The sequence below is a fragment of the Tauraco erythrolophus genome, chromosome Z (assembly GCF_009769465.1).
Source record: "Tauraco erythrolophus isolate bTauEry1 chromosome Z, bTauEry1.pri, whole genome shotgun sequence".
NCBI lineage: Eukaryota > Metazoa > Chordata > Aves > Musophagiformes > Musophagidae > Tauraco > Tauraco erythrolophus.
The window spans coordinates 27,627,003-27,654,249 of NC_141496.1; the positions used below are offsets into that span (position 1 = coordinate 27,627,003).

General features: G+C 41.2%; 1 protein-coding gene across 2 annotated transcripts; it reads left to right on the forward strand.

Annotated features, from left to right (window-relative positions):
- The first annotated feature begins 5,892 nt into the window (after positions 1-5,892).
- SLC30A5 (solute carrier family 30 member 5) lies at positions 5,893-26,210 on the forward strand. 2 transcript variants are annotated; one of them, XM_086629500.1, is made up of 16 exons: positions 5,893-5,966; positions 6,209-6,331; positions 8,767-8,833; positions 10,164-10,249; positions 11,660-11,747; positions 13,496-13,583; positions 14,855-14,931; positions 16,109-16,279; positions 16,872-17,160; positions 17,526-17,734; positions 18,673-18,830; positions 19,471-19,600; positions 21,077-21,302; positions 22,689-22,915; positions 24,860-24,988; positions 25,612-26,210. In XM_086629500.1, exons 1-16 carry the CDS (start codon positions 5,893-5,895, stop codon positions 25,780-25,782), a joined length of 2,313 nt encoding a protein of 770 aa, XP_086485626.1. In that variant the 3' UTR covers positions 25,783-26,210. The 2 variants fall into 2 exon arrangements, with proteins under 2 accessions (XP_086485626.1, XP_086485627.1); XM_086629501.1 differs by lacking the exons at positions 13,496-13,583; positions 14,855-14,931.
- The last annotated feature ends 1,037 nt before the right edge of the window (positions 26,211-27,247 follow it).

The following is a 27,247-nucleotide window of genomic DNA, read 5'->3' on the forward strand; positions in this document are numbered from 1 at the left end:
TCACAAGGCTCCTCAAGAAAAAAAAAATAACTAGCTTAATACACATTTAGAACTAAAAGTAACAATAAATGTCTATATATTATTTTATGTCTTGATTTTCTCAACATTTCTGCAGGTTTTGCAGGGTTTAAATAAGAGCTCTTTCAAACCCTATTCAAGAACCCTATATCCTCCTGTATATGGCTTCTCTTTTCCATCATAAAGTATCTGCGTTTGGGTCTATTCTTTCTGAGACTACAGTTTCTTTCTCCTTCAGCTGTCCCTGCATATTCCAACTTTGCTCTAGCTAATAGTCATTTATTTTCACTATTCCCTTGAACAATCGTAACCAGTTTCACCAGGTGTTTTTTCTTCTGCAATTTTGTTTTTCAGTAACCTGCCCCCTGTCTTTACAGCAGGGCAGTAGCCATCTGCGTGTGCAGTGGCACTTCACTTGGATATACGGACAACCACTTTTAACAGGCCTTAACCCCAGCAGGATCTAGTAATGCGTATTTTCACAACTAGTAGAGACACGGTATGTTTTCACACATAACAGAGTTCATATGCTGACACCAAGACACCTCTTGGCCAAACCAAATACCACTGCACTGACTCACAAGCCAGAGGTGGATTTCTAGTATTGAGACCATAGGCAGATCCACACGCCTGTAAGCTCATGTCCTAGGTATGCTTCTGTATGTACAGGTGAGGCAGGACCACCAGCATGGCAGGATGCGTGTCCTCCCAGAGGGCTCCTTTGAGCCAGGGGTCCTGCCAGGGTGCACAGCCTGGGCAGGGGTGCCCTGTTCACCACTCCAGCCCAGGACACTCAGCACCACCAGCAGCCAAGAAGATGCCACCAGGCACGGATGTTTGAGACACCTGTTGAGGAGGTGTTCAGCAGGGGCCACCTGACTGACAGCCAGCATGGGGGACAACACAAGGCTTGTCGCAGCCAAGCCACTGATGGGCAGCAGCCTGTTCCAGCATATCACGTATTCCCACTCTTTTTTAAAAAAAGTATTGAGGATTTATGTCTGCAAGCCCTGGTTTTTGCAATGCTGTCATTTAACTTACACCTCTGTTTTTCGTGATTCCCAGAAAGTTCTTCCTTGTACCTCTCTGGCCTTCTTCTCTTTCCCCCTCTGCATGTCTCTGACCCAGCAGGTTGATTCTCACCCTGTGCCCACTCCCACAGCACTTGGCCTCCCCGCTCTGCTCCCGGGCCATCCACCCACTCCTGCCTCTGGTTTGCATGCTCCCTCGTGCTGTTTGCCAACACCTCCACCTCCCGGACACAGCACACACGGCACATAAAAAAACCCACATTTTTTTTCCCTGCCTATAAACGTTATCGACATCTTCTGGTTTATCCATCAGCTTCAGGGAACTTTAGGCTGTGAGCTGAAGGCTTTTGGACAGAAGGCAGGACCTGTGGATTAAACTTTTAAGGGTTTTCACAAGGCTGCTGAAATAGCAGAGCCAGCATTTCTCTTAATAGGCTTATGCTTGCAATGCAGAGGTCCTCATCTGCACTGGGAACACTTTGCAAATCTGGAAATAAATTAAAAAAAAAAAAAAAGAAAAAAAACACTTTGATTTCTGGCCAGTGAAATTCTGAAATTTTCATTTGCCAGCAGACACACTCCTCTGTGCTCCCATCCTTCCATCTCTTTCCAGTTAAAGATTATTGAAGCTCGTTACTTCAAAGAAACCCAACATGCAGCCGAGCATTGCTGAGACTCATTCAACACATGACGATGGCAGAAATGAACTAGAAATAGGCAAGGCCAGTAGTTACAGTCTCCCTTCTCCTCACCTCTCCAGTCTCATCACTCTGAGATGCTTGATCTGCATCCCTCTCCCTACGCCATTCCTCCTCCACTCCACCTCCCTTCACATCCGTTGATTTCTGACTTTTTTTTGTCCTGCCTCAGTGCTGAACTAAGGACCAAAACCATGTGTTGGGATGTCTCAAAACCAGGGAGTTTGACACATGGCTGTAAAAAAGCTGCTAGCTCACAATACACACATTTCCAACCTTCTGCCTCAATATTCCCATTAGTTTCAACTGGATATTTTAGTCCTCTGTGTTATTCTGTAGCATGTCTGTTAACTGTTAAACACGTTTTGTGTGTCATCCAGGATGTTGCTCCACTTCACCTGTGAGTGAAGTAATCCCTGTGCAGAGACCCTACTGGTACGCTGGAGGTGGGGTGAAACCAATTGGGTGTCAGGCATTTCACTGAGGACAAATACCAAAACTCACCAACACAGAGGACTTCCCAGTTTCATGACCATTACTTGTAAATATTGAGCAACCTAGAGCATGCATGAAGAAACAGCCATATAATGGCTCCACAAGAAAGATAAGGCTTAGGTAGCAGCATGGTGATGTTGACACCTTGTCCAAAAAAGCGGAGGCATCAAGGGAGGGAGGCTATTTCCCAGTAAACACTGCCACACACAGGAGCACCAAGAACTGGTTATTCAAAGCAATGAAAGCACTCAGGCAACTCCTGAGGCACGACTTCTTTGCCTCAGTCTTCACTGGCAAGAGCTCTAGCGGCATGGCCCAAGTCACGGGAGGCAAAGGCAGGGACTGGGAGAATGAAAAACGCCCACTGTAGGAGAAGATCAGGTTCGAGACCACCTAAAGAACCTGAAGGTGGACAAGTCCATGGGACCTGATGAGGTGCATCCGCAGGTCCTGAGGGAACTGGCAGATGAAGTTGCTAAGCCACTATCCATCATTTTTCAGAAGTCGTGGCAATCTGGTGAAGTTCCCAATGACTGGAAAAGGGGAAAAATAGCCCCCATCTTTAAAAAGGGGAAAAAAGAAGACCTGGGGAACTACAGGCCAGTCAGTCTCACCTCTGTGCCTGGCAAGATCATGGAGCAGATCCTCCTGGTGACTATGCTAAGGCACATAGAAAATAAGGAGGTGATTGGTGACAGCCAACATGGCTTCACTAAGGGCAAATCCTGCCTGACTAATTTGGTGGCCTTCTATGATGAGGTTACAGCATTGATGGATAGGGGAAGAGCAACTGACATCATCTACCTGGACTTATCCAAAGCATTTGACACTGTCCCACATGACATCCTTATTTCTAAACTGGAAAGACGTGGTTTTGATGGATGGACCACTCGGTGGATAAGGAATTGGCTGGACGGTTGCACTCAAAGAGTTGTGGTCAAAGGTTCAATGGCCACGTGGAGGCCAGTGATGAGTGGCGTTCCTCAGGGGTCAGTACTGGGACCAGTGCTATTTAACATCTTTGTTGGCGACATGGACAGTGGGATCGAGGGCACCCTCAGCAAGTTTGCAGATGACAGCAAGTTGTGTGGTGTTGTGGACACGCTGGAGGGAAGGGATGCCATCCAGAGGGACCTTGACAGGCTGGAGAGATGGGCCTGTGAGAACCTCATGAAGCTCAACAACGCCAAGTGCAAGGTCCTGCACGTGGGTCGGGGCAATCCGTGCACAAGTACAGGCTGGGCAGAGAATGGATTGAGAGCAGCCCTGAGGAAAAGGACTTGGGAGTGCTGGTCGATGAGAAGCTTGACATGAGCCGGCAATGTGCGCTGGCAGCCCAGAAAGCCAACCGTATCCTGGGCTGCATCAAAAGGAGCGTGGCCAGCAGGTCGAGGGAGGTGATTCTGCCCCTCTACTCAGCTCTCGTGAGACCCCACCTGGAATGCTGCGTTCAGCTCTGGAGTCCCCAACACAAGAAGGACTTGGAGCTACTGGAACGAGTCCAGAGGAGGGCCACGAAGATGATCCGAGGGCTGAAGCACCTCTTCTATGAAGACAGGCTGAGAGAGTTGGGGCTGTTCAGCCTGGAGAAGAGAAGGCTACGGGATGATCTTATCGCAGCCTTCCAGTACCTAAAGGGGGCCTACAGGAAAGCTGGAGAAGGACTTTTTACAAGGACGTGTAGTGATAGGACAAGAAGCAATGGATTTAAACTGAAAGAGGGCAGATTTAGGTTAGATATAAGAAAGAAATTCTTTACATTGAGAGTGGTGAGGCACTGGAACAGGTTGCCCAGAGAAGTTGTGGATGCCCCATCCCTGGAGGTGTTCAAGGCCAGGTTGGATGAGGCTTTGGGCAACCTGGTGTAGTGGAGGATTTCCCTGCCCATGGCAGGGGGATTGGAACTAGATGATCTTTGAGGTCCCTTCCAACCCTAACCATTCTATGATTCTATGATTCTATATGCCAAGGTTTCTGGCTCATCCACTAAATCACGAGGCTGCTGGGGGCGGACTCCATTTCAGTTGATAGGTCTTAAACAAAAAATCTGATCCCTATAATCCATGTAATTAGAAATTCCAGGAAACACCAGCCTGCAAGGAAAAAAAGAAAATACTCAGTGAAGGATGTGCAGGCAATGGCCCTGAGAAAAACTTGAAGACTGCCTGTTTTGGTGGAAGCGCTTACAGGCTCGGAGCCGTCAGCAGGGAAATCCTCTCCTGCTGCTTGATCATGATGGTGGTCAGGAAAAGGCTTCGCACATAACAATACAGGACAATATAAAATAGACAGGCTTGCATAAAAACCAACACAATTCCACAATTCACCTCTACTTCTATTGGAAATAAGTTGCAAGGCTGTATATACTGACCAACTTCCTCAGATGAAAAGGGGTAACATAACACAGCGCCAACAATTTCTGCTACCTATTCCATCTGATTCCTGCCAGCAGTGTCCTTCAAAAGTGAAAGTTACTGGTATAGATCATTTTATTAGTGAGAACAGCTGCAGTATAATTCTGATGCCACGTGGTACAAGAAATCCACATTTTCAGGGCAGCGGGATCTCTTAATCCTGCTGAGCCCTAACGGAGCCCTACTCCACAGTACAGTGTATGAAACTATTGTAAGGCAGGCTGCATGTATCACGGCCAAGTTTTAAGGACAAACATGCTTCCTTTAAAGCACAGTAGAAGGAATGTAGAAAACCCGAGGACGGGTTGGAAAAGCAAGTCACAACAACATAAGAGGGAAATCCCTCTGCAGGACACATGCACCCTGTTGTATCGCTTCCAAAGGTCAGTTTCACTCCCAGCCTGTTGGCCCGCCCCCGGGCGATCCCCAGGTTCCCTCCCCGGTGCAACACGACGCCGCGTACAAAGAACCGCAGCTCACTCAGTGGGGGAAAACGGTTCTCCATGAAACACCACCGTGCAACGCCACAAAGCTGCTTCTTTTCACAGAATCACAGAATGTCGGGGATTGGAAGGGACCTCAAAGGATCATCTAGCCCAATCTCCCTGCCGGAGCAGGACCACGTAGATCAGATCACACAAGAACGCGTCCAGGTGGGTTTTGAACATCTCCAGAGAAGGAGACTCCACAACCTCTCTGGGCAGCCTGATCCAGTGTTCTGTTACCCTTACTGGGAAGAAGTTCTTCCTCATGTTTAAGCGGAACCTCCTATGTTCCAGCTTACATCCATTTCCCCTTGTCCCCTTATATGCATTATTTCCTCTTTTCGCATGGGACACGCAGGACAGGCACTACACGGGACCCACAGGGGACAGGCGCCACTCGGCGCCACTCGCCGCCGCGCACCGACCCCGCCAAACCCCGGCCCGGCCGACCGCAGCCCAGCGGAACCTCCGCCCCGAGGGGACAGCGACCGGCCCGCCGTCACCGCGCCGCTCCGGCGCTTCCGCCGCCCGCGGAGGTGACGTGCCCCGCTCCCCGCCGGGGCGCCTGCGCACTGCGCCCGGCATACCTCCCCTCCCCTCCCGTGCCCGTTCGGCGGCGGCGGCGGCCGGTTGCGGAGGATGAGGTGGCCTCGCAGCGGCGGAGGCGGGTCGCGCCTCAGCTGAGCGCTCGCACCCCTTCCCTTCCCTTCCTTCCCTCAGCGTGGGGGCGCACCCGCTGCCCCGCCCCGGCATGGAGGAGAAGTACAGCGGGCAGGCCTTGGCCGCCGGCGGCGTGCTGGGGCCCGTGGATGTGCCCAGTGCCCGGTAACGTCAGCGGGGGCGGGGAGCGGCCGCTCCGCTCCGTGAGGGGGGCGTCCCCGTCGCCGTCCCTTCCTTTGGGGAGCGGCGGGAATCGCCCTTCAGCCTTCAGGGGCGGTGGGAGCCGGCGGCCTCCTCCGTGCGAGGCGCAAGGCCGCCGGGGAGGAGGCGGGATCGGTGGCGGGGCGCGGATGGCGGTGGCGTGGCGGGTGGGTCGCAGGTCCAAACTGCTCTCTCTCCTTTTGCAGGCTGACTCGGTATATCGTGCTGCTGTGCTTCACCAAGTTTTTGAAAGCCGTGGGGCTATTCGAATCTTATGATCTTCTGAAAGCGGTCCACCTCGTGCAGTTTATCTTTATAGTGCAGCTGGGGTAAGTGTGCAGGGGGTGAAGCCTTGTCCACCGTCATTACAGTATGCTTTGTTTACAGTGTTACTTTGTCCATGTCAAGCTTGTACCCTGCATAGTGTCATTGAAGATAATTCGAAACGGAGAAGGCATAGCAGTGGATCCAGGAAATACTCTGTTCTTAGAGATGTGTTTCCTTCATATCTCTGCTCACTATAATTTCAGAGTCACGGAATATGTTGAGTTGGAAGGGACCCATAAGGATCATTGAGTCTTAACTCCCTGCTCCTTGCAGGACTACATAAAACAAAATCATATGACTGAGAGCATTGTCCAAGAGCACCTTGGACTCTGAGAGGCTTGGTGCCATGACCGCTTCCCTGGGGAGCCTTTTCCAGTGACAGGCCACCCTCTCTGTGAAAACATGTTTCCTAGTGCCCAATCTGAACTTCCCCTGATGCAGCTTCATTCCATTTACTCATGTCCTATCCCTGGTCACCAGAGAGAGGAGATAGCACCTCCCTCTCCGCTGCCCACCTTGAGGAAGTTGTAGGCTGCAGTGAGGTCACCCCTCAGCCTTCCTTCTCCAAGCTGAGCAAACCAAGTGACCTCAGCTGCTCCTCCTAAATCTTTCCGTTGAGACCTTTCACCATGTTGGTCACCCTCCTCTGCACACACTCTGTTTGATGTCCTTCCTATATTGAGGCACTCAAAACAGCACACAGTACTCAAGGTGGGACCACACCAGTGCAGTTTAGGGTGGGACAGTCATCTCCCTCGACCAGCTGGCTATCCTGTGCTTGATGCACCTCAGGACACCGTTGGCCCTTTTGGCTAACAGGGCACACTGTTGACTCATACTCAACTTGCCGTCAGCCCGAATCATAGAATCATTTAGGTTGGAAGAGACCTTGAAGATAATCAAGTTCAACCGTTAACCTAACACTGCCATATTGCCACTAAACTCTGTCCCTAAGCGCCACATGTACACATCTTTTAAATACCTCCAGAGATGATGACTCAACCACTTCCTTGTGCAGCCTGTTGCAGTTTTTGACAACCCTTTCATTGAATAAATTTTTTCCTAACATCCCATCTAAACCTCCTTTGGTGCAACTTGAGGCCATTTCCTCTTGTCCTATCACTTGTTACTTGGGAGAAGAGACTGACACCCACCTCACTACAACCTCCTTTCAGGTAGTCATAGAGAGCGATAGGGTCTCCCCTCAGCCTCCTTTTCTCCAGGCTAAACAACCCCAGTTCCCTCAGCCGCTCCTTATAAGACTTGTGCTCTAAACCTTTGACCAGCTTCGTTGCCCTCCTTTGGACATGCTCCGGCACCTCAGTGTCTTTCTTGTAGTGAGGGGCCCAGAAATGAACACACTGTTCAAGGTGCAGCCTCACCAGTGCTGAGCAGAAGGGGACATTACTTCCCCAGGTCTCTTTCTGCAGGGCTGCTCACCAGCTTCTCATCCCCCAATTTGTATGTATAACCAGGGCTACCCCATCCCAGATGGAGAATCCAGCACTTGCTCTTGTTAGATTTCCTGTGGTTGGAGATTACCTAGCTCTTTAGTCTATCTACATCTCCCTGTAAGGCCTCTCTACCCTCAAGAAACTTGAGTGGTTTTGCTACTTCGAAACTGATCATTTTGTGACAGTACTGATCGTAAGAAACTTGGGTATGTCCAGATTTTCTTAAGAAGGGTGTAGAAGACAAGCTTTCTTCCTTATGGTTTGAATTCTGTAATTCTTGTGAGCTTCAACTGCCATTTTTCCCTGTTTCGAGAGCTGAAGTAGAAACTGATTGCGAGTAGACAGAAACAACCTGTGCAGACACAATCCTGCTCCATGTTTACCTGATACTATGTGGAAGAGCATTTCTGTCATAAACTTGGCAGAGTTGGAACATTTGGAACCTCATCTTTTTTTCCTTCTATTTCAGATTTGTTTACATTTCTGGGCTTCTCATTTACATGTTCCTAAGCACCATAGTCTTTTTCAACCCATCACTTGATCCTGATTGAACAAGATGCATGCTGTTTCTTACCATTTCTAACAAGCTTGTGTATTCAGTATTCCATGTGCAAATAAGTATTTTGCTGTATGTATCTTGCTAATAAAAGATATAGTAATATTTCTTCTCAAAACTTCTGAAATCAGTTATTTTGATTTTTGTAAATCACAAGTAGACTTTTTGTTAGCCATTCCGTTAAGAATTTAAAGTTGACCAGAACTGAAGTTCACTTGTCATCACCTTTGTGCTGATATCTGATACATGTAATGTAAAAGGGAAAATAAAACCAGATAGTGTGGTCAATGTGGCCTTTCAATGGAAAATGTAGAGGAAGCTGTTTCATAAACTAAACCTGATATGAGAGACCTAGTTATTTAAAGCTGGTTTGAATAAAAAGCTGACTGCTAATACACTAATAGAGAAAACTTTCTCCTTTTAACAGGTCTGCATTTTTTATGGTTTTGTTTCAAAAACCATTTTCTTCCGGAAAAGTGATAACCAAGCGTCAGGTGAGTTCACATATGTAATAGTGATTCGCATCTTTGTGATATTCTTGACAACGTGGCTCTTGCCAAAAGCGAGAGCGGAACAAAGGTTACTCCACATGGAAGATGTGACTGCAATTTACGGAAGTGCATAACTAGCTTTGTGTCCAGGGCAATGTAAAAAACGATCAATGTTTTTGGCATTTCTCAGCTCCTTTTAAGAATATCATGAAAAGATTGGTCCTTGGCTCCATACAGGCATCTAGTTTGAGGATCAGATTTTCAAAAAGAGCTTGGTCTACTTGGCTGACTTCGACAGTCTATAAGGGCAATGTCTGGGCTGCCACAATGTCGAAGCGCTCCAGTCTTGGCCCTCACACCAAGAGTGCTTTCTGTGTGGCGTGGTGTGATGAGGGGCTAGTCTAACTGCTCTTCAGACCTGTGTTGAGTTCACAGTATCCCGAGAAGTTAAGATTAGGGCCAAGTTGGAACCTGCTGTTTTGTAAGAAAGAAATTTTCTTTACCTGCACCATATTCATCTTGGTTATATGTAATTGTATGCACAAAAACTTAGTCCAGGCATTGTTATCAGTGTATGTGCTATGTAGGGAGACTCTGAAGGATAGCCTCAGAAGTGTTCCATTTGTCAGCTGCTTTCCTGATAAGACACATATGACAGAATTTTAAAGTGTGAACAGGAATAAATCGCATCTTTGATTTATGTTCAGAAAAATCTGTCCATTTATGGTTTCACTATTGATAAAAATATTAAAATTCTGGATTTTAAAGATGTGATGTTTGTCATAGGTGCTTTGTGTTGTTTAATATATTTCCAAAATTAATCTTTTCTTCAAAAACTTGCATTTAAAGTTAATAATGTATTGACTTGCTGAATTATAACCTGCTTCCTGAAGAAAGAGTTTAACACATGCATAAATATTTGTAGGCTTAACCTCTTAGGGTCTTTATCTTGGATGTTTTATCTAGTTCTGTATATTTTTGTCAGGTATACATAATAGATTACAAAATGAACACTATTTTTAACAGGTAAATGGACTTGATTTTTTTTCAGCCTGTTTTCAGGCTTTTTGTTAAACAGATCTCAGCCTATACTGTAGAATCTAGTACTGTGGTAGAAAATAAATAAGTAATTCTGGTTCCATAATATGTCCAAACAAACCTCAGTTGTCTGATAAAGTAGGTAAGAAGATAATCATACTGTAAATGTTGCAGAACTTGCTGAGCATATGTTTTCCCCTATATTTCTATAGCTACTGTACTAAAGAATGCTGGTAATGGGATGTTTATTGTGAAATTGTGGAGAAAACGATACTGAAATATCTTTCTTTTGTAGTGGATCAAAATTTTTAAGCATGCTGTTGTGGGATGTATCATTTCACTCTTATGGTTTTTTGGCCTTACTCTTTGTGGACCACTGAGGTAAATACATATTTAAAGAATATTTTCTCTTTTTAAGATAATTTTTGTGTCTTGCTTGTTGTTTTTTTGTTTTCTGTCTGTCAGCCTGTCTTGCTTGTTGTTTTTTTGTTTTCTGTCTGTCAGCCCATGATGCTAGCCTCTTCTTTTAATTTTTGAAATTTTAAATGAGTCTTTATGCTTTTTCCTGTGACCTCTTTTGTGCTTGGGAAAAACTATGTATAATTTTCTGTAGAACTTGTAATTTTCTTCATTCATTCTTTGACAAGATGCCAGTGAAATTCTTAATAGTGCTTAAACTATGGATGTGAGTGATACAGCAAGACCACTGACTGTTTTACTTTTACTGTAGCTTTCATCGTTTCCCTGATTTCATTTGTGTAACCCCACTTGTCTATTTAGCTGTTTGAAGTCCGTGGCTTGACAGCGGGTGACAGCAGCTTGTATTGCTGTGCCAGGTGACTAGAATCAATGCTTGCATTTGCTGCAGGGCACTGCTTTATCTGGTCATATGCCTCTGCTGTGTTGGAATTGGGTAGCATTAGTGCATATACTCCAGGTAAAATTACTTGTGCTTTTTGTTAGGAGTGCTGAACAACTGCAAAAGAGTAGCACTAGACTTCCAAAAATGAAGGTTGATGTATTAGAAAGCATCTTCCATTACAGAGAGGAAGGTAAAACCTTCAATGATACATTTTATGAAGTTGAAGTTTTATCCTCTGCACAGGAGAGGCATACCTGAGACTAATAGGATTTCTTTAAGAAATACTGTAGTACCTTTCTAGATGTTAGCAGTCTTCCCAAACAGAACCAGTAACATGGGCCCCAGGAGCTTGTATTGCTATGCAGAGAATGGCAGAAGCATTTAGTAAACTTGACAGTATTTGTTAGTTTCATGTTCTGCTCTGGAAAGCTGTCAGTACAGCTCATTAATCAACCTTTGCTACCTGAAGGAGATAGTGTGCAAGTTAGAATTTCTTATTTCCAGCAATTACAAGGTTCCGAGGCTGCATAAACTACTAGACCATTAACACCTCAATAAACAGGATGCAATAGAACAGAACAGGACCTCTTTTTTCTGGGAGCCAGAAACTTTGGTTTAGAGGAGGTATTGTAATGGCAGTAATAATTCCATCTCAAGCAAGTTATTATTTTGTGTTACTAGAAGAAAGTACAATTTAAAGTTACCTATAAATAAATAATTTTATTCTGTTCCTTAGGTTAGGAAGTTGTTTTGTGTTATGTCTAGGTGTCTGCAGCTGGATCTGTTGCTAGCGAAGGCAAATAGATTTGCATTTATGCTTTTGAATTGTTTAAACCTGCTGTTGAAATCACAGGATAAATCTTTAACTGCTGTGTCATTGAATTTTGGCTGAAATAATATTTGTATGTGTTTATTTCACTTTTTTATAGGACATTGTTGCTGTTTGAGCACAGTGATGTGGTTGTGCTATCACTCCTTAGTGTCTTGTTCACAAGCTCAGGTGGAGGACCTGCAAAGGTATTTAAAAATTGATTTTACCACATGTAAAAGTACTGAATGCTGTAAATTCAAGTAGTTCTTTACCCGCAACAAACAGTGTTTCAGACTTATGTTCATAGAAACTGTCCTTTTTTCAGTTTAATTAGTGGTGAAGTAATAAGATGTACTACTTGAAATAATAAATGCAACATTGAGAGAAACAGTAGGTGAAGCTGTTGGAGGTCCGTAGCACATGTCTGAAAAGTTTTTGTGTTTGTAGACAGAAAGGAACCTTGAGAATGATTTTTGCACTTCAGCATTCTTTGTAATGGGATTTTGGGTTCAAACTGACAAAAGGACATACGTACATGTAGTGGTCCTGGCCTTTAGGCTTGGAAGTCCAGCAGTACAGTCTCCAGATCCCTGCCTAGCCTTGTCTATGTCTGTAGCTTTCCACATACTTTGTTTTTTCTGCCAAAAATTTCTCGAAGTACTTTAATGTCTGCATGAGCCTATGTGTGCTGAATAGTTGGGCCTAGTCTTTCACTTTGATTAAGTTCCATATTTGAAACATCCTTTGTCTGAGTCCCAGGACACACAATTTTGCAAGGTGTTCTATAACTGTGCCTAATCAGCCCTAAATGGAATGAGCTCATCCCAGCACCCAGCAGTCTTGGCCACTTTCCTTCAAAAACAGGGATAGTTGTGGGAAGATAGCTTATGATGTCGTATACCTGAGGCTAGAGTATTACTGTGTAAGAGAAAGTCTGGCTTTTGCCTCAGGCTGGGAGTTTTGAAATTCCTGTCTCATAACTGCTGCTGGAGTCCTCTATATACTGTTAGTCTGGCTTTAGAGTCAGTAGCAGCACAGGCATCGGCTCTGACACTCTACCCCTACCCGCCTCAAATTGAGATGCTTAGAGCATCCAGCATGAAGCTCTTCACCTAGAAGGCAACATTTTTTCTCCAGCCTCCACCAAGATGGTAAATGTGAAGCTTCAGAGACATCCTTTGTCAATTTGTATCTTAGTGGACCATGCTTGGCGGTGAAGCTGCATGTCTAAGGCAGCAGAAACGATGGAGCGATATCCCTGTCCTCTGAATATTTCAGGTTTACAGAGTGAACTGTGGCAAAGAGAACTTGGCTGACTTTCCGAAACAAGAACGTGATAGCTGTATTTGGCTTCAGAAGATGAATTGTAATAGTAGTTTTTAGCTGTAGAGCTTAGTGTTTTGCCAAGATGATGAATACTAAAATTGCAGTGGTTTAAGTCAAAGTGGTGAAAGCTCTGGGAGCTGGTATTTCATAGTTACCTCTGTCCCTTCCTCATGAAAGCACTGCAGAGCTCTGCTTTCTCAGAGCCTTTGGACAGTGTTCTAGCCTTCGCCTCCCATAAGACAAAATACTACAATTTGTCCACTAGATCTTGTTTATAGCTCTTTAATGCTACAAAATATTAAATCATCAGGCTTAAGTAGCTCTGCATTCTGGCAGGCAGAAACAAACCGTGAAGAAGGAAGCAATCACGCTCAAAGTTTGTTCATACGATACAGCCTTCTGGCTTGTTATGGTGGTGAATTGCCCTGAGTTACATGGTAAATCTGAAAAATGGAAAAAATATGAAATTCTATAGTCAAGATGTTTTTTTCCCATCATGTTTTTCTTACTGAACTAAAATATGTTTACACTGATGTGGGAGGGGGCTGATCTCCTGGATTTTTTTACATTAATCTGTTGCAGAGTATTATAAAAATATTTGGGTTTTTTGGTTTTGTTTTTTTTACAGACAAGAGGTGCTGCATTTTTCATAATAGCTGTCATCTGCTTACTACTTTTTGATAATGATGACCTCATGGCTAAAATAGCAGAACATCGTATCCTTTCTTGCTGTGTGTAAGAGCAAGTGCCTGTTGTTGCTGGAGCAGAGAGAATGTGAAGTTGAATGCACTGAATTAAATATGCTTGCATTATTTGTATAAGAATCTACTTTTCAGAAATATTAGAGCATAGGATTTTACTTTTACATCTAAATACTGTTATTTACAGCCGAATGCATGACGTTGCTTACTTTGTTGATAACTTAGAACACAGCTGTAGACCTTAAGTTGTAGCTGAAGGCTCCCTACCCATCTACACATATCAGACCACTTAGGATTGATCAGCTCTCACTTTTTTTAGAAATTCTAGACATAATGGCTGTAAGTGTGTGCAGTAAATGGTTGGCAGGCTGGCTGGCAGTCTTTTTGATATATCCAGAAAGATTGTTTTGTGCTTTGCAAATGTGGGAATCTCTGTGCATCTGCTAAGCTGAAAAGTGGTGTGAAATAGCCTGCAGTAACTCCAACAACAGTGGACTTTAAACTGCAAATGGAAGCTAGCTAACATGCTTTCAAAGCTGCTGTGTTGATTGGAAGTGACTCTGAAGTAAGTTTTCAACAGGTCTTATCATAGTGAGTTGTACTGACAAAAAGTGGCACATCTAAGGATGGGCAGTCAAAACAAAATGAAAGTAAGTGTTCTCAAAGAAGGATAAAAACGTGGAATTGTGGATGCAGATGGTATATTCAGGAATAGTATTAATTAATCCACTGAATTTTCAGTAAGTAAAATCATTGCTAAAGTGCCCTCTTAGTAGTTTTTCCAAAAGCTATCATTATTTTAATCATTGCTGGATTGGGCTTGTCAATTACTCTTTGTTTTCTAAAGTTTAAATATTTAGAAACTGGAAAGATACAGATCATATTTTAAACACTTCACTGTTTTAGTGCTTTTAGTGAAAATCAGCCTGATTTTTAATGCTGTTGAGTTTATTTTTCAAAGTCTGATTGCTGAAATGAACGTTAAGTCCTGTATCATGACTACTGTGTCATATGTATATATGCTGTGCAGTATATACTGTGCAGTCCCTGAACAGTGACCATGTTCTCACGTTTTACAATAGTCTCTTTTTTTTTCCCAAAATATTTTTAACTATTTATTTTCTGTGGAAATATTTTCATCTTTCCTAAGTTTTAAGGATCTGAGGAACCTTAAAGCTCAATTTTGCTTACTTATGCTTCCTCTGATCTTCTGCTACATCTGCCTGTTCTTTGGTTTAAAAAAAATTCATCAAATGAAACCCTTCCTTAATTTTTATTTTATTTAGCTGAGGGGCATCATGACAGTGCTCTTACCCACGTTCTGTATACAATCATTGCTTTCCTGGGTGTTGCAGATCACAAGGTAAAGGACTTGTATTTTAGTAGGTTAATATTTATTTAAGTTTTGTAGGTAAGAATTCCATCAGCACAGACCTAATCTGAGCCTAAATCAAAATAAAAAAGTTCAACATCCCTACCTCATGTTGGAACTGAACTAGTACTGTAAGTTTTACATCATGATTGAGTACTAGCAGCTTCAATACAGCAAGCCAAACCATACGATATTCAGCTTGTGTAGCTGATAAAAGACTTGGCTCTTATGCATGACCTAAAAGGTCTCATTAAATTATCATACAGTGCTCCATGTCATCAGTGTTCTGGATGTTCATAATGCTTTGCATACAATGCATTTCTTGATTCACTTTTGGCGTCTGTGTTGTGTTGTTGCTTCTTTCTTTCCCCAGTCTTTCCTTTACATTAGACACTTGTATTCGCAGACAGAAGTTCTGCTACTTCTCGGTAGTATAGTCCCATTATGAATAACTGGGTATCAAAATCTTACTGCATGGGATTGACCTGGCTGATTGAGTTGTTCCGTTAGCTTATTCTTGTTGCTAAAGTAGCTGCACTGAGGACTAGAACAGGGAAAAAAAAAGAGGAGCAGCTGAGAAAGTATTAATATAAAAATAAATCAAATGTTAGAGAGACCAGTTAACTGTGCACAAAGCAAGCGTGATCTAAGGGAGATAAGACGCTCTGTGTTGTGTATCTTGTGATTCATTTATAGAACAGTTTTGAAATAAAATATTGTGAAGAAATACGGTACGGTGCCATTAAAGGTAAGTGAATGAAAAGGTTATGAAAGGATTAGAAGCCAAGGTGACATAACGCTTTTGGGGTTTACCTATACATTTAACACTTTTTTAATAATGGAAGATAGGAAACCGAGTTTTGTGTGATTTTTCCTTTTCATAGGATGCTGTTTGCTACTGATTTACTGATGTTGTTTGCCAGTTAACACTATTGAGAGTTTTAAAATGCAAATCATATTAGCCTGTTGTGAATGAATGGTGCTGAAGTATAACCATGTATGCTGTATTACTGTTTTTTAACTAGAGTAACAATGAGAGGAAGTACCCTGCCTTTGGCTTTTGTTGATAAGGAAAGCATATTAATCTTTTTTCATGTAAGTGTCACTTTGTTTGGAGGGAGGTATTTGGCTCTCAAGAAATGTTAATGGGATCCCTCTATGTTTGCAGGGAGGAGTGCTGCTTCTCGTACTGGCATTGTGCTGCAAAGTTGGTTTTCACATGGCTTCCCGAAAACTATCTGTAGATGTAGGTGGAGCCAAGCGTCTTCAAGCTTTGTCTCATCTTGTTTCTGTCCTTTTGTTGTGCCCATGGGTCATTGTTCTCTCTCTGACAACAGAGGTAAGATAGGAAGAACAAAAATGAATCATTTTTGTGGAATGCTTCTGCTTGTGAAGTGTAATTTAAAGCTTTCCTTGCCATCTTTATTTTTCTAGTAAGCTCTGTTTGAAATATTGTCTGTATAATTTGATTTATATCTGCATAATACCTTAATTTCCTCTATTGTGTGATAACTTTATTTCATCTTTCTAGCTCAGATATTGTATCTTGGGTTCATGTACTAACATTGTACAAGTATTAATGACAGTATAAATACAGGACTCTTACTTCTGAGGAGTAGATTATTGTAATTTAAAGACATGTTCGTTATGCCTGCATGATGAGGGAGAGTAGGCCAAACATGGTGTTGCATATGGCATTGCTTTTAAACACATGAAACTATTTAAAAGAAGGTACTGTAGTCCATATTAGCTATGTCTGTCTTTCTATAGCTGGAATGTTGGTTTTATATGATAAATTGAAACTATGAAAGTATTTATGTTTTGATGGATTGCTGAAAACATTTGTCATAAAAGTGAACTAGATTTAATGCTGTGTATACCATCACATGTAATGCTGAAGAATCCTGTTTGAAATGTATTTTTTGTTGCAGAGTAAAGTAGAGTCTTGGTCTTCTCTCATCATGCCTTTCGTAACAGTCATCTTTTTTGTTGTGATCCTGGATTTCTACGTGGAGTCCATATGCTCTGTCAAGATGGAAGCTTCCACGTGTGCTCGATATGGATCCTTTCTTATTTTCATTAGTGCACTGCTTTTCGGCAACTTTTGGACACATCCGATAACAGACCAGCTTCGCGCTATGAACAAGCCACCACACCATGAAAGCACAGAGCACGTTCTTTCTGGAGGGGTGGTAGTGAGTGCTGTCTTCTTCATTTTATGTACGTATTCTTATTTATCTTTTAATAAGTGTGTTGTCTGTGTGTCGGAAGCCAATCAGAAGACAGATGTGTGCAGAATTCTTTTGGATGAGGTTTTATGGATTCTTTTGAATAAAAAGAGCCTGTAAGTTTTTGCTCTTTTACTGTCTGTCTACGAAAAAAAAGAATGTAATAGACCTGTTCCGTGGTGGAAGTGATGATCTAATCATGCATAGTCATGAAATCTAATGATAAACCTCAAGATGAAGTTGACAATAACTTTGCTGCCTGAAAATTTCATGAAGCTTTGATTGTTGATAGAACACATTATAAAATAGCTGTGAAGCTTAGAAACAGCAACAAAAACTTCAATACTTTCCTTGCAGCTGCCAATATCCTGTCCTCCCCCTCCAGGAAAGGGCAGAAGGGTACCCTTATTGGCTATTCCCCTGAAGGCACTCCTCTCTATAACTTCATGGGTGATGCATTACAGCAGAGCTCTCAGTCATTACCCCGGTTTATTAAGGAGTCCCTGAAACAAATCCTTGAGGAGTATGATTCTAGGCAGATCTTCTATTTCTTGTGCCTAAATCTGGTAAGTGCATTTTTTTTTCAAACTGAATCACAGTAGTATATACATAGTAGAGTAACAAGAGTTCTTCTTTAAAAGGTTCCCATGATTGATTGTTTTTAAAGTGACCCTTGATAGAGTAGTTTCATTAGATGGAATGTTAAAATAGAAGATTCTTATGGTAATCTTACAGTAAGTGGCTTTCTTGGCCAGAGGCAGGTCGGACTTGGATCCAGGAAAGCTTCTTGCAGCTCCTTACAGGGGCTATCTCTGTAGCCCCTCCTCCACTACCAAAACCCCGCCACATAGATCCAACACGGGCAATTATCCAAGAAAGTAAGGGGAGAAACTTGAAGAGTCCATGAGAACCTGAAGGAGTTCCATGGTGGTATATGAAAGACGGGAAATAAAGTTTATCAGCAGATCAATTAATAATAGTAAAACCTACAGGGAAAATGTATGTTCCTTCGTGTACCCTTCTCAAAACTAATTCACAAGATTTAAACAGTCAGCTACTTGGTGAAGAAAATTTTTACAGATGTATAGACAGCATTGCTTTTACACTAATAATAGATCAGATCAGAGTTGTTACATTATTTAAAGACAAAATGCTTAAAACTTGGTCTGCACAATGTTATTTTAAAATTCTAAATGAAAACTTAAGTCTGTTGTTTTCTTAGGTCTAAGGCTTTTGGGAAGGTAGGTTCAAAAATGCCTCTTCATAGGCTTGGAATGTATCCCTTATTTTTGTTGCGTTGGAGAAGAAAGTTGTCCTGAAATACTTAGAACAATGCCTTTGAAAATTGTCAAGTGTCCTATGAAAAGAGTTTCCTGCTAGCTACCGAGAAATTAAATTAATTTAATTTAATATTAAATTAGTATACTCTATTATTATATAATACATTAAATTAATTAAATTACAAATTAATGATCATGTGAAAATTCAAACTCTTTTGTTTTAGGCTTTCACTTTTGTGGAGCTTTTTTATGGAGTATGGACCAATAGCCTTGGTCTTATTTCTGATGGATTTCACATGCTTTTTGATTGTTCTGCATTAGTAATGGGGCTTTTTGCAGCTCTGATGACAAGATGGAAAGCAACTCGCATATTTTCCTATGGGTATGTATATTAGGTTCTTTAAGGACTATCTGAAAATTATTCTACCTGCTTCTTTTCAAGAAGCCCTGCTCTAAAGGTATGTTTGGGATGTTTTCATGGTGCATGGTTCTGTGGGTTTTTTGCTGTGTCTCTTCTGTTCCATTTGTGTTCATGCTGTTCCCCTCTTAGCCCTGTGAAAATGTGTCTGAACTGTAATTTTCATTTATCTCCACAAATAACTTTATCACTGTTAATATTCTTTAGAAATTGCCTCATTCCATGTGTGTGTGTATGTCAGACAAAAATATGTGTTGAAAGTCAGTGTTTATATGAGGATTTCAATTCTGCTGACATAATCAAAATTCGTATGGTTAAATGGCATAGCAGTTTAGCAGTTTGAAGCCCAGAATGTGCAGTATATATAAAAACTTACATTATTATAGCTCTACACTACTGATATTTGGACAGTTGCAAACTAGCTACCTCTTGGTCAGAAGTGAAAAAAAAAACAAAAATTAAGGCATGATCTCGTGGCACTGTGGAAAAAATCAAAGCAATCTTAACGCTGTCTTAAAAGTATTATAATTTAATTTATTATAACTTTGAAATTTGTTCAGAATACCCATTCTTCACTCTCAAAATTACATACTTTTGCTTTCAGGTATGGACGTGTAGAAATTCTCTCTGGGTTTATTAATGGCCTGTTTCTGATGGTAATTGCTTTCTTTGTCTTCATGGAATCAGTGGCCAGACTGGTGGATCCTCCAGATATAGATACAAATATGCTAACTGTAAGTTTTGTCATTCTGTTTGAATGTTGTTTGGCAGTTAATGGCTCATTTATGTTCTACTTAATTAAAAAAAAAAAAGAGGCTAAAGTTACATACTCAAGAAATCTAAACTATGCCTTGACTTTTTAACATATTCTAATTTTAAAATCCAAACTACATCTAGTTTCAAAATACGAAAATTTAGAGAGGTGAATATAATTTAATTATAACAGTTAAATTGAATTTTTTTCTAAGATGTTACAGCTCTGATATTTTTAGATATTTTTATATTTTTATTTTTTCTACAATAAAAGATGCTAAGGAAATAATCCATACAAGACTAAACTTGGTTCTGCTGTTATGTGTACCAATGTCAATTATTATAGAAAAGATTTTGTATTGGTCTCTGAGAAACCTCAAAAATCTGCCAGAATTCATAACATTATGTGGAGTGCATTACTATGGCATAAACAATCATGAAGCTCAGCATAGCTTATCGTAACTACACCTGTGTCTCTCTACCTTCCACAGCCTCTTCAGGGGCTCCTCACTGAAATTTTCAAGCTTCCATCACTTTCTTTCAAATGCAGTAGTTCATTTTTTTTCAAACTATGTTTATTTCATTATGGAATTCTGCAAATCGAAGCCTTCATTTATTACATTTATGGCTTCACTTGTTTTCTCACACACACACACATTTGTGCTCTCCTGCTCTTTTAAGTAACAGAGAAAGATTTTTATGTAGGCACAATTATAAATGTGCATTGCTGGAATCAAGGCCTGTTTTTTTAGTCTTCAATATTTTCTCCATATTCACTACTGATTTTGTTTCTTGGGGCGGAAGGGGTTACTCTCTCTTCACAAGCACAGTCTGCATAGCCAATGAAAGGTCCAATAACACCTAAGCAGGACTTGCTTAACTCCTTTATTAGGTGGAATTACTCTTACACTTTGCTAGTTTTTCAAGAGAAAAGTAGAAAAATAGACAGACAGGTAAAAAGCACAACTCAACCAATACAGCAGTAGTTGCTGTCTTCAGTTCAGTACAATTTTAGATGAGTGTGTGTGTGTCCTAGATACAATATACTTTTTTTTTTCCAATGAAGGCAAAGCAAAGCTTATATTCAAACCACTTTATCTCTTTTTGATAGTAAATAAAATCCTTTCTTGAAAAAGAACCCTTCCTAAAACTGAATTTGCTGTCTTGTCCTGATTTATGGATACTAGGTTTTTCATTTTGGTGGTGGCTCTTGGGTGGGTTTTTTGGGAAGGTTGAGGAGCATTGGATTTTTTTGAGAGAGGAAGAAAATTCCTTTGAACTCAGCCTGTATACTGAAAGGAATATGATGAGGAGTCCACATTAGAATAATCCCTCTGTTGATGTGAATGCTTCCACAGTTTAACTTTATTAGGTGTACAGTACTTCTGATTGACAACGTTCTGGAAAATAAACTTGAACACCTGGGAAGATGTTAAAGACTTTTCTCCCTCTCACAGCCAGTCTCTGTTGGAGGGCTGATCGTAAACCTTGTTGGTATCTGTGCCTTCAGCCACGCGCACTCCCATGGGGCTTCTCGGGGCGGCTGTCACTCACACGATCACAGCCATTCTCACCACGGGCACAGCCACAGCCATGGGCACGGCCATTCCCACAGTGACCATGGGCACAGCCATGGACATTCCCACGGGCCTTCTGGAGGTGGCATGAATACCAACATGAGAGGCAAGTACAGATTGTTGAATCATAAGTGATATGTGTGATTTCCAGCAGACTTGGAAGATTTTCAGAATCGGACGCAGTACTATGCTTCTTTCTTAAAATCTCTCTCCAGAAGTGATCTGACAGCCGTTTAATGTGGCATACATGAATTTCTCAAAGTGTTTCTTCATTTAACTTAAAGAAACTTGAAATGTTTCTCTGCATGGCTTTCTTAGATATGGATAATACCTCAGGACCACTAAAAAGCATTAATCTACAGGCTTCACTAACACTAATATACAGTTACTGTAAACAATATTGAAAAAACTTAAGGTCCTTGTTTGCAAGTTCCCTCTGGAAATCAAAGTGCAAGGTCTCTATCTATAAAGATATTACCATGCTTCTGGATATCATGTGACAGCTGGTTGTAAAAACACTGGGAGAGGGGATAAGAAGCAGAGGAACAAATACAGACCGGCAATCCAGAACATGTTTCTGTTTGATTCAGAAGATAAGGTGGCAAAGATGAAACTTTTTCAAATCTAAAATCAGAAGCTAACCAAGAAGGGCAATATATATAAAATTTCAGCATAGCTAGTTCTTAGAATTTTTTCCCTAGTAGTTGGAAAGTAGTTATTTATCAACTGCCTGGCTTATAAAAAAAATGTATAAAGGAATGAGTTTGTCAGAGCATAAGCACTTTCACAAATAGACCTATATTTGACTGGTTATTTTACATCCTAATTCAGTTGGCTGTTCTGTTGCGTCTGGGATTTTTGTGAAGTCTGCCCATACTCTTAGCTATTTCAGTATTCTTTCAAATCCTGACACTTAACTAGCACTAATCTTACAAATGGTTAGAGATTATTTTTCTGTTCCCCTTGAGTGTACATTGAGAATGCTACCCACCATTAAAGCAGTGTAAAGTATAAAATTCCTAGCAGTAGCAGATAGACAATCTTCTTACAAAATTGAAGCAGAGTTGGCATACAAAAAAAATGATGCATTAACATCTGTTCACATTATCAGGCCAATACATTCACTCTGATTGTTTTATCCTCTGTTAAGGATCAGTGAGTCCCTCTATACAGAGTTAAATGATTATGCTGTATAGTACAAATCCCACTAACAACGTAAAGATTATTCACATTTGGTTTAATCTTCAAAGGCCTGCCTAGATCATGGCACTGTAGAGTAAAAATGTTTTTTAACATTCATTTGTAATGAAACATTATAAAAGCTAAATGTTTTGTTTAATTGTGCACCAGGTTGTGCATATAGTTGCCTCAGTTTAGCTTGAGGGGTGTTTATTATGTTTAATCAAACCCTAGTGTGTTTCCACTGTTGAACATATACTTACATTTTAAACAAAGCTGTTCAACTTAATCACGCAGTTTACTTTCTTTTCAGGTGTGTTTCTGCATGTGTTAGCAGACACTCTTGGCAGTGTTGGTGTTATCGTGTCCACAATATTTATCCAACAATTTGGATGGCTCATAGCTGATCCGCTCTGCTCTCTTTTTATTGCTACACTGATTTTTCTTAGTGTTATCCCACTTTTGAAAGATGCCTGTCAAGTGCTTTTGTTGAGGATACCTCCAGAACAGGAGAAGGATCTGCATGCTGCTTTAGAAAAGGTCAGAACTACAATTTTAAATGTTCTCATATGCAAACATACAAAGCTATAACTGGTTTTAATAATTATTGAACTCAAGTAGTTCAGTCTGACAGCTTACGTTGACTTAGGTAGCTTCCTGTCTCAAGTTGTTTTAAATCTATTTCACAGAGATGTGAGAAGATTAGGAGTTCCACTGATTAAAGTTGTTTTGCAGGTAAAAAAAAACCACTTGTACTGTGCTTTGCCTTTATGGGAAGCTCATGATTTCAGACAAGTATGGTAACAGTGTGGGAAAGGTACTTAGTACTAAGAAAGTAACATACCAATTCCCAAAACCTTGTGGCCTTTTTAAACTTGATGTTTACAGTTCAGGCTACAGCATTATATCTTGAGCCTGTAATTGCAGGGTTCTTTATTTGCCCATATCATGAAGGGCATGCTGGTTCGCAGTAGGTGAGATGACAAAAGTATAGCTTTTTTTTTCCATTTACTTTTTCATTCTAGTCCATTCTCACCCTGTCTGCTGCAGTACAGTATCTACTTTGTACTTAGTCTTCACCGTTGGCTCATTCACTGTTCCTGCCCGTAATCGTAGTGTGGAGAACACCTCTCTGTCAAAAAAGTAGTTACATGTTCTTTGAGGATGCCGTCAACTAGAGGCAGCAAGGAAGTCTATCCTGATGGTGTCCTGTCAATTAGTAGCGGGGGAGATGTGTTCTTGTCTGCAAGAGAAATAACAGAATTTGTGGAAATTGGCTGGGAGAGACTTGTGTAGCGAAAGGAAGGCGAGGTGCAGAGTGGGGTATCACTTTTTGATGAGGAAACATAGCAATTCTGGGAGACTGAGGAAAAGAAAGTACTTTTTGAAAACAATCAAAAAGCAATCCATTAAAAGATAATAGGAAAAGCATTTTTAAAAATATATCACAGTAAAAAAATACACTTGCTGTAGGTTGACCCTAGCCAGCAGCAAAGCACCCACACAGCCACTTGCTTGCTCCCCGCTTTACCACCACCACTGCCAGTGGGACAGGGGAGAGAACAGGAAGAGCAAAAGCAAGAAAACTCTGGGAGCAGTAGAAAGGCAGTTTAACAGGTGAAGGAGAGAGAGGGGGTGGAGGGGGGGAAAGCTGTGCACCACCTCCCACAAGCAGACTGATGCCCAGCCAGTCTCCAAGCAATGGCCACTTTGGAAGCCAAAAAAACCCCTCTTCTTCCTCTACCCCGGTTTTTATTGCTGAGCATGATGCTCTATGGCATGCAATATCCCTCTGGCCAACCTGGATCAGCTGTGCCAGCCGTTTCCCCTCCCCACTTCTTGCCCATCCCAGCCTGCTCGCTGGGGTGAGGGCAGAGTGGGAAAATGAGAAGTCCTTGACAATGCCCAAGCACTGTTCGGCAGTAGCCATAGCACCATAGCACTGGCATGTTACCAAAACTGTTCTGGGCACAAATTCAAAACACAGCATCTTACCAGCTGTTGGGAATGAAGTTCAATCCATCCCAGCCAGGCCCCGTACGAACATCAATTTCAAAAAATGATAAATTATGGGATGATATTATGTCTCTGAATTAAGTCCAGCTATGGCAACTACATGGCTGCTTATCCTGGATAGTGAGGTAACAGATGCCTTAGACATGGTTAAATGCCCAGCCAGCTTTCTGGTTTGTCTGTCCATTGATGTCGTTGTGATCTGAACACTAAATCAGTTTTTTCTCATCCTGTTAGGCATTGCATTCTGCTGGGTTTTTCATTTAATTTGACTTGTATCTTCTAGTCTTTGACAGTGGTAGCAACGTGACCTTTCAGTACCATGTGTTTCTGTACACGGCTTAGCTGGAAAGCTGCTTTGCTCTCCAGCTTCGTTTTCCTGTGAAATATTTGCCACCAATATCCATGCACATACATACACAAGTTTAGAATATGTTATTATTAATTGTTGCTAATGTAATTTCTTGACAGATTCAAAAAATAGAGGGAGTCATATCCTACAGAGATCCTCATTTTTGGTGTCACTCTGCAAGTGTTGTGGCAGGTACAATACATGTCCAAGTGGTATCGGATGTGACAGAACAGCGAATTGTACAGCAGGTAAGGTGCAAGGGTTTTAGACCCTCATGTCTTAATTTCTTACTCTGTAGCCCTTTTTCAGTCATAGGCTGAAGTTCGAAGCTGCTCTTTGTGATTATTTTTGTAGCTATTAGTAAATGCCTCAGAGCTGGTCTCTAATGCTGGGCTTCCCCTTGCCTGCTAGCTTGGAATTAGTTGCATAACGAGTCGTTTGCTAAAACATCTGCCAAAACAACAACAACAAAGATTCTGAGTGTTTTTCTTCTCACTGTTGAAAGTGGCACTACATCTGCTCTGAGAAAAGGAGGAGGAGGTGGATTTCATGTAGCAAAACCGGCAGTAAACAAGTAGGGTACCTGGCTTCTAATCATGAGTTTATAACTGGCTCACTAGGATCTGTTGGCCGTGGGTTTTTGTTTTCCTTAAAAAGATACTTATTTCCTTATGCAAGACACTGAGAATTACCCGTTATGGAGAAGTTGCAAAGCCATACCCTCTGAAGCTACTCTGTGCTTTCCAGGAAGTTGAATTCTTTGTGATGATGGTTTTTTGTAATCAACAGTACTTCAGAGCCAGAATATTGCAAGTTACTGTGGGATGCATATAAAACATAGTACTGATTTTAACCGTACTGTTCTGCGCAGGTTACAGCGATTCTGAAAGATGCAGGTGTGAACAACCTTACTGTCCAAGTGGAGAAGGAAGCTTATTTTCAGCACATGTCCGGACTCAGTACAGGATTTCAGGATGTCCTTGCAATGACTCAGCAACTGGAATCCATGAAATACTACAAAGATGGTACTTACATCATGTGATACAAAGTTGCATTCGCCAAAGGGGATGTAAATGGTGAAGCTGTAGGATTCCCTGTTCCTATTACTTTTTGTCAGGACATCTTGCACATACATGTACAGAAACAAATGTACTATATATTTGAATTTTTTTAAGCATACTGTCTTTATTAAACTTGGATCAAGATGCTTTTATAAAGGAAATAAGATGGACTTGAATATTTGCTGTATATGTGAAATTAATGGAAATCTTAAAATACTGTACTTGGTGTTTATTAAACAGAAGTCTTGCAGCTTTTGGATGAGCACGGATATATTGCATACTTTCTTTTAAGTATGGAACGGCATAATTATAATTTCATGTTAGCAGTGGGAAATGGAAATAAGTTTATATTGGAATGCAAACAGAATCAACTGAAAAATGTTTTTCTTTCTTTCAAACATAGATTGAAGAGTCTTTGAATTAAAAGAAAACTTACATGTTTATTATGGGGAGTAAAAACCAACATGAAGTCATGGTTTTTGCACACTTTGTTAAATAATAGAAATACAGAAAGTTTATGTTTTGTCTCAGCATACAAATCTGATTTCTAAACTTAATTTTAATGCATCAGAGCAAATAGATGTTACCATTTAAAATTTATATAAAATTATTTTTTTTAAGGAGATAAATCCACAGGTTAACAGTGAGAAATTGGGAGGGGAAAAAATTGCAGACGGTTTTCTGTTTCCTGGGAAGACTCAGAATCAAAAAAACACCTGTAAAATATTTTTTTTGTACTTTTTGAATGAGTGACTGCAAATGCAATAGTTTAAAGGTTAAAGTAATTCAGCAGTGAGGATCCTAGCACTCAGCTAAACCTCACCTCTTCAAGACAGGTTATTCTGTCATTTACTTGATTTGTTTCATAATACCGTAATGCAGGTGCAGGTGTACTGTAGCCAGCTGTACCTTTGTGTATCACCCAAGCAAGCAGTCCTGGATTAGGATGCTGAACTGTGACAATAGTCTGGGACTTGCCAAGTTGCTGAAAGAAACTGTAAATTGAAACTCCTTGCTTTGGAAAGCGAAGAGTGTGCTTAAGAAAGGATTATGTGTGTTGGGCTCTTAAGACTACAAAGAAAACACATCTCTTATCTTTAAAAACCTGTCAACAGGGTAGTAATATAGGTCTTCAGAGGTAGTTATCCTTACACCTGTTTCCAGTCTTCCTGTGCCCCTTTTTCTTCTTGTCTGAAGCCCTGAAATATTTTCCTTGTAATTCAGCAAATCAATTTAGTGCTTAGCGAGAATGAGTACGTCTTTCATCATTCCATGTGTCAACGGCAGTCTTACTTGGTTACACTGTTTTCTTGTTCTGGTATTTAGGATCAGTAACAATATCACTACAAAGACCAGACTTGATGTTAGTGGAATTTAAGGATCGAGTGACGTAGGAATTACGTGATCAAAAGAGATTCACCAGCAACGCCATTTGAAAAGTCCTTG

Coding starts and splice junctions, on each gene's coding strand:
- SLC30A5 (XM_086629500.1), top strand. CDS start 5,893: ATGGAGGAGAAGTACAGCGGGCAGGCCTTGGCCGCCGGCGGCGTGCTG. Junction 5,967..6,208: donor GTGGATGTGCCCAGTGCCCG/GTAACGTCAGCG, acceptor CTCCTTTTGCAG/GCTGACTCGGTATATCGTGC. Junction 18,831..19,470: donor ACTCGCATATTTTCCTATGG/GTATGTATATTA, acceptor TTTTGCTTTCAG/GTATGGACGTGTAGAAATTC.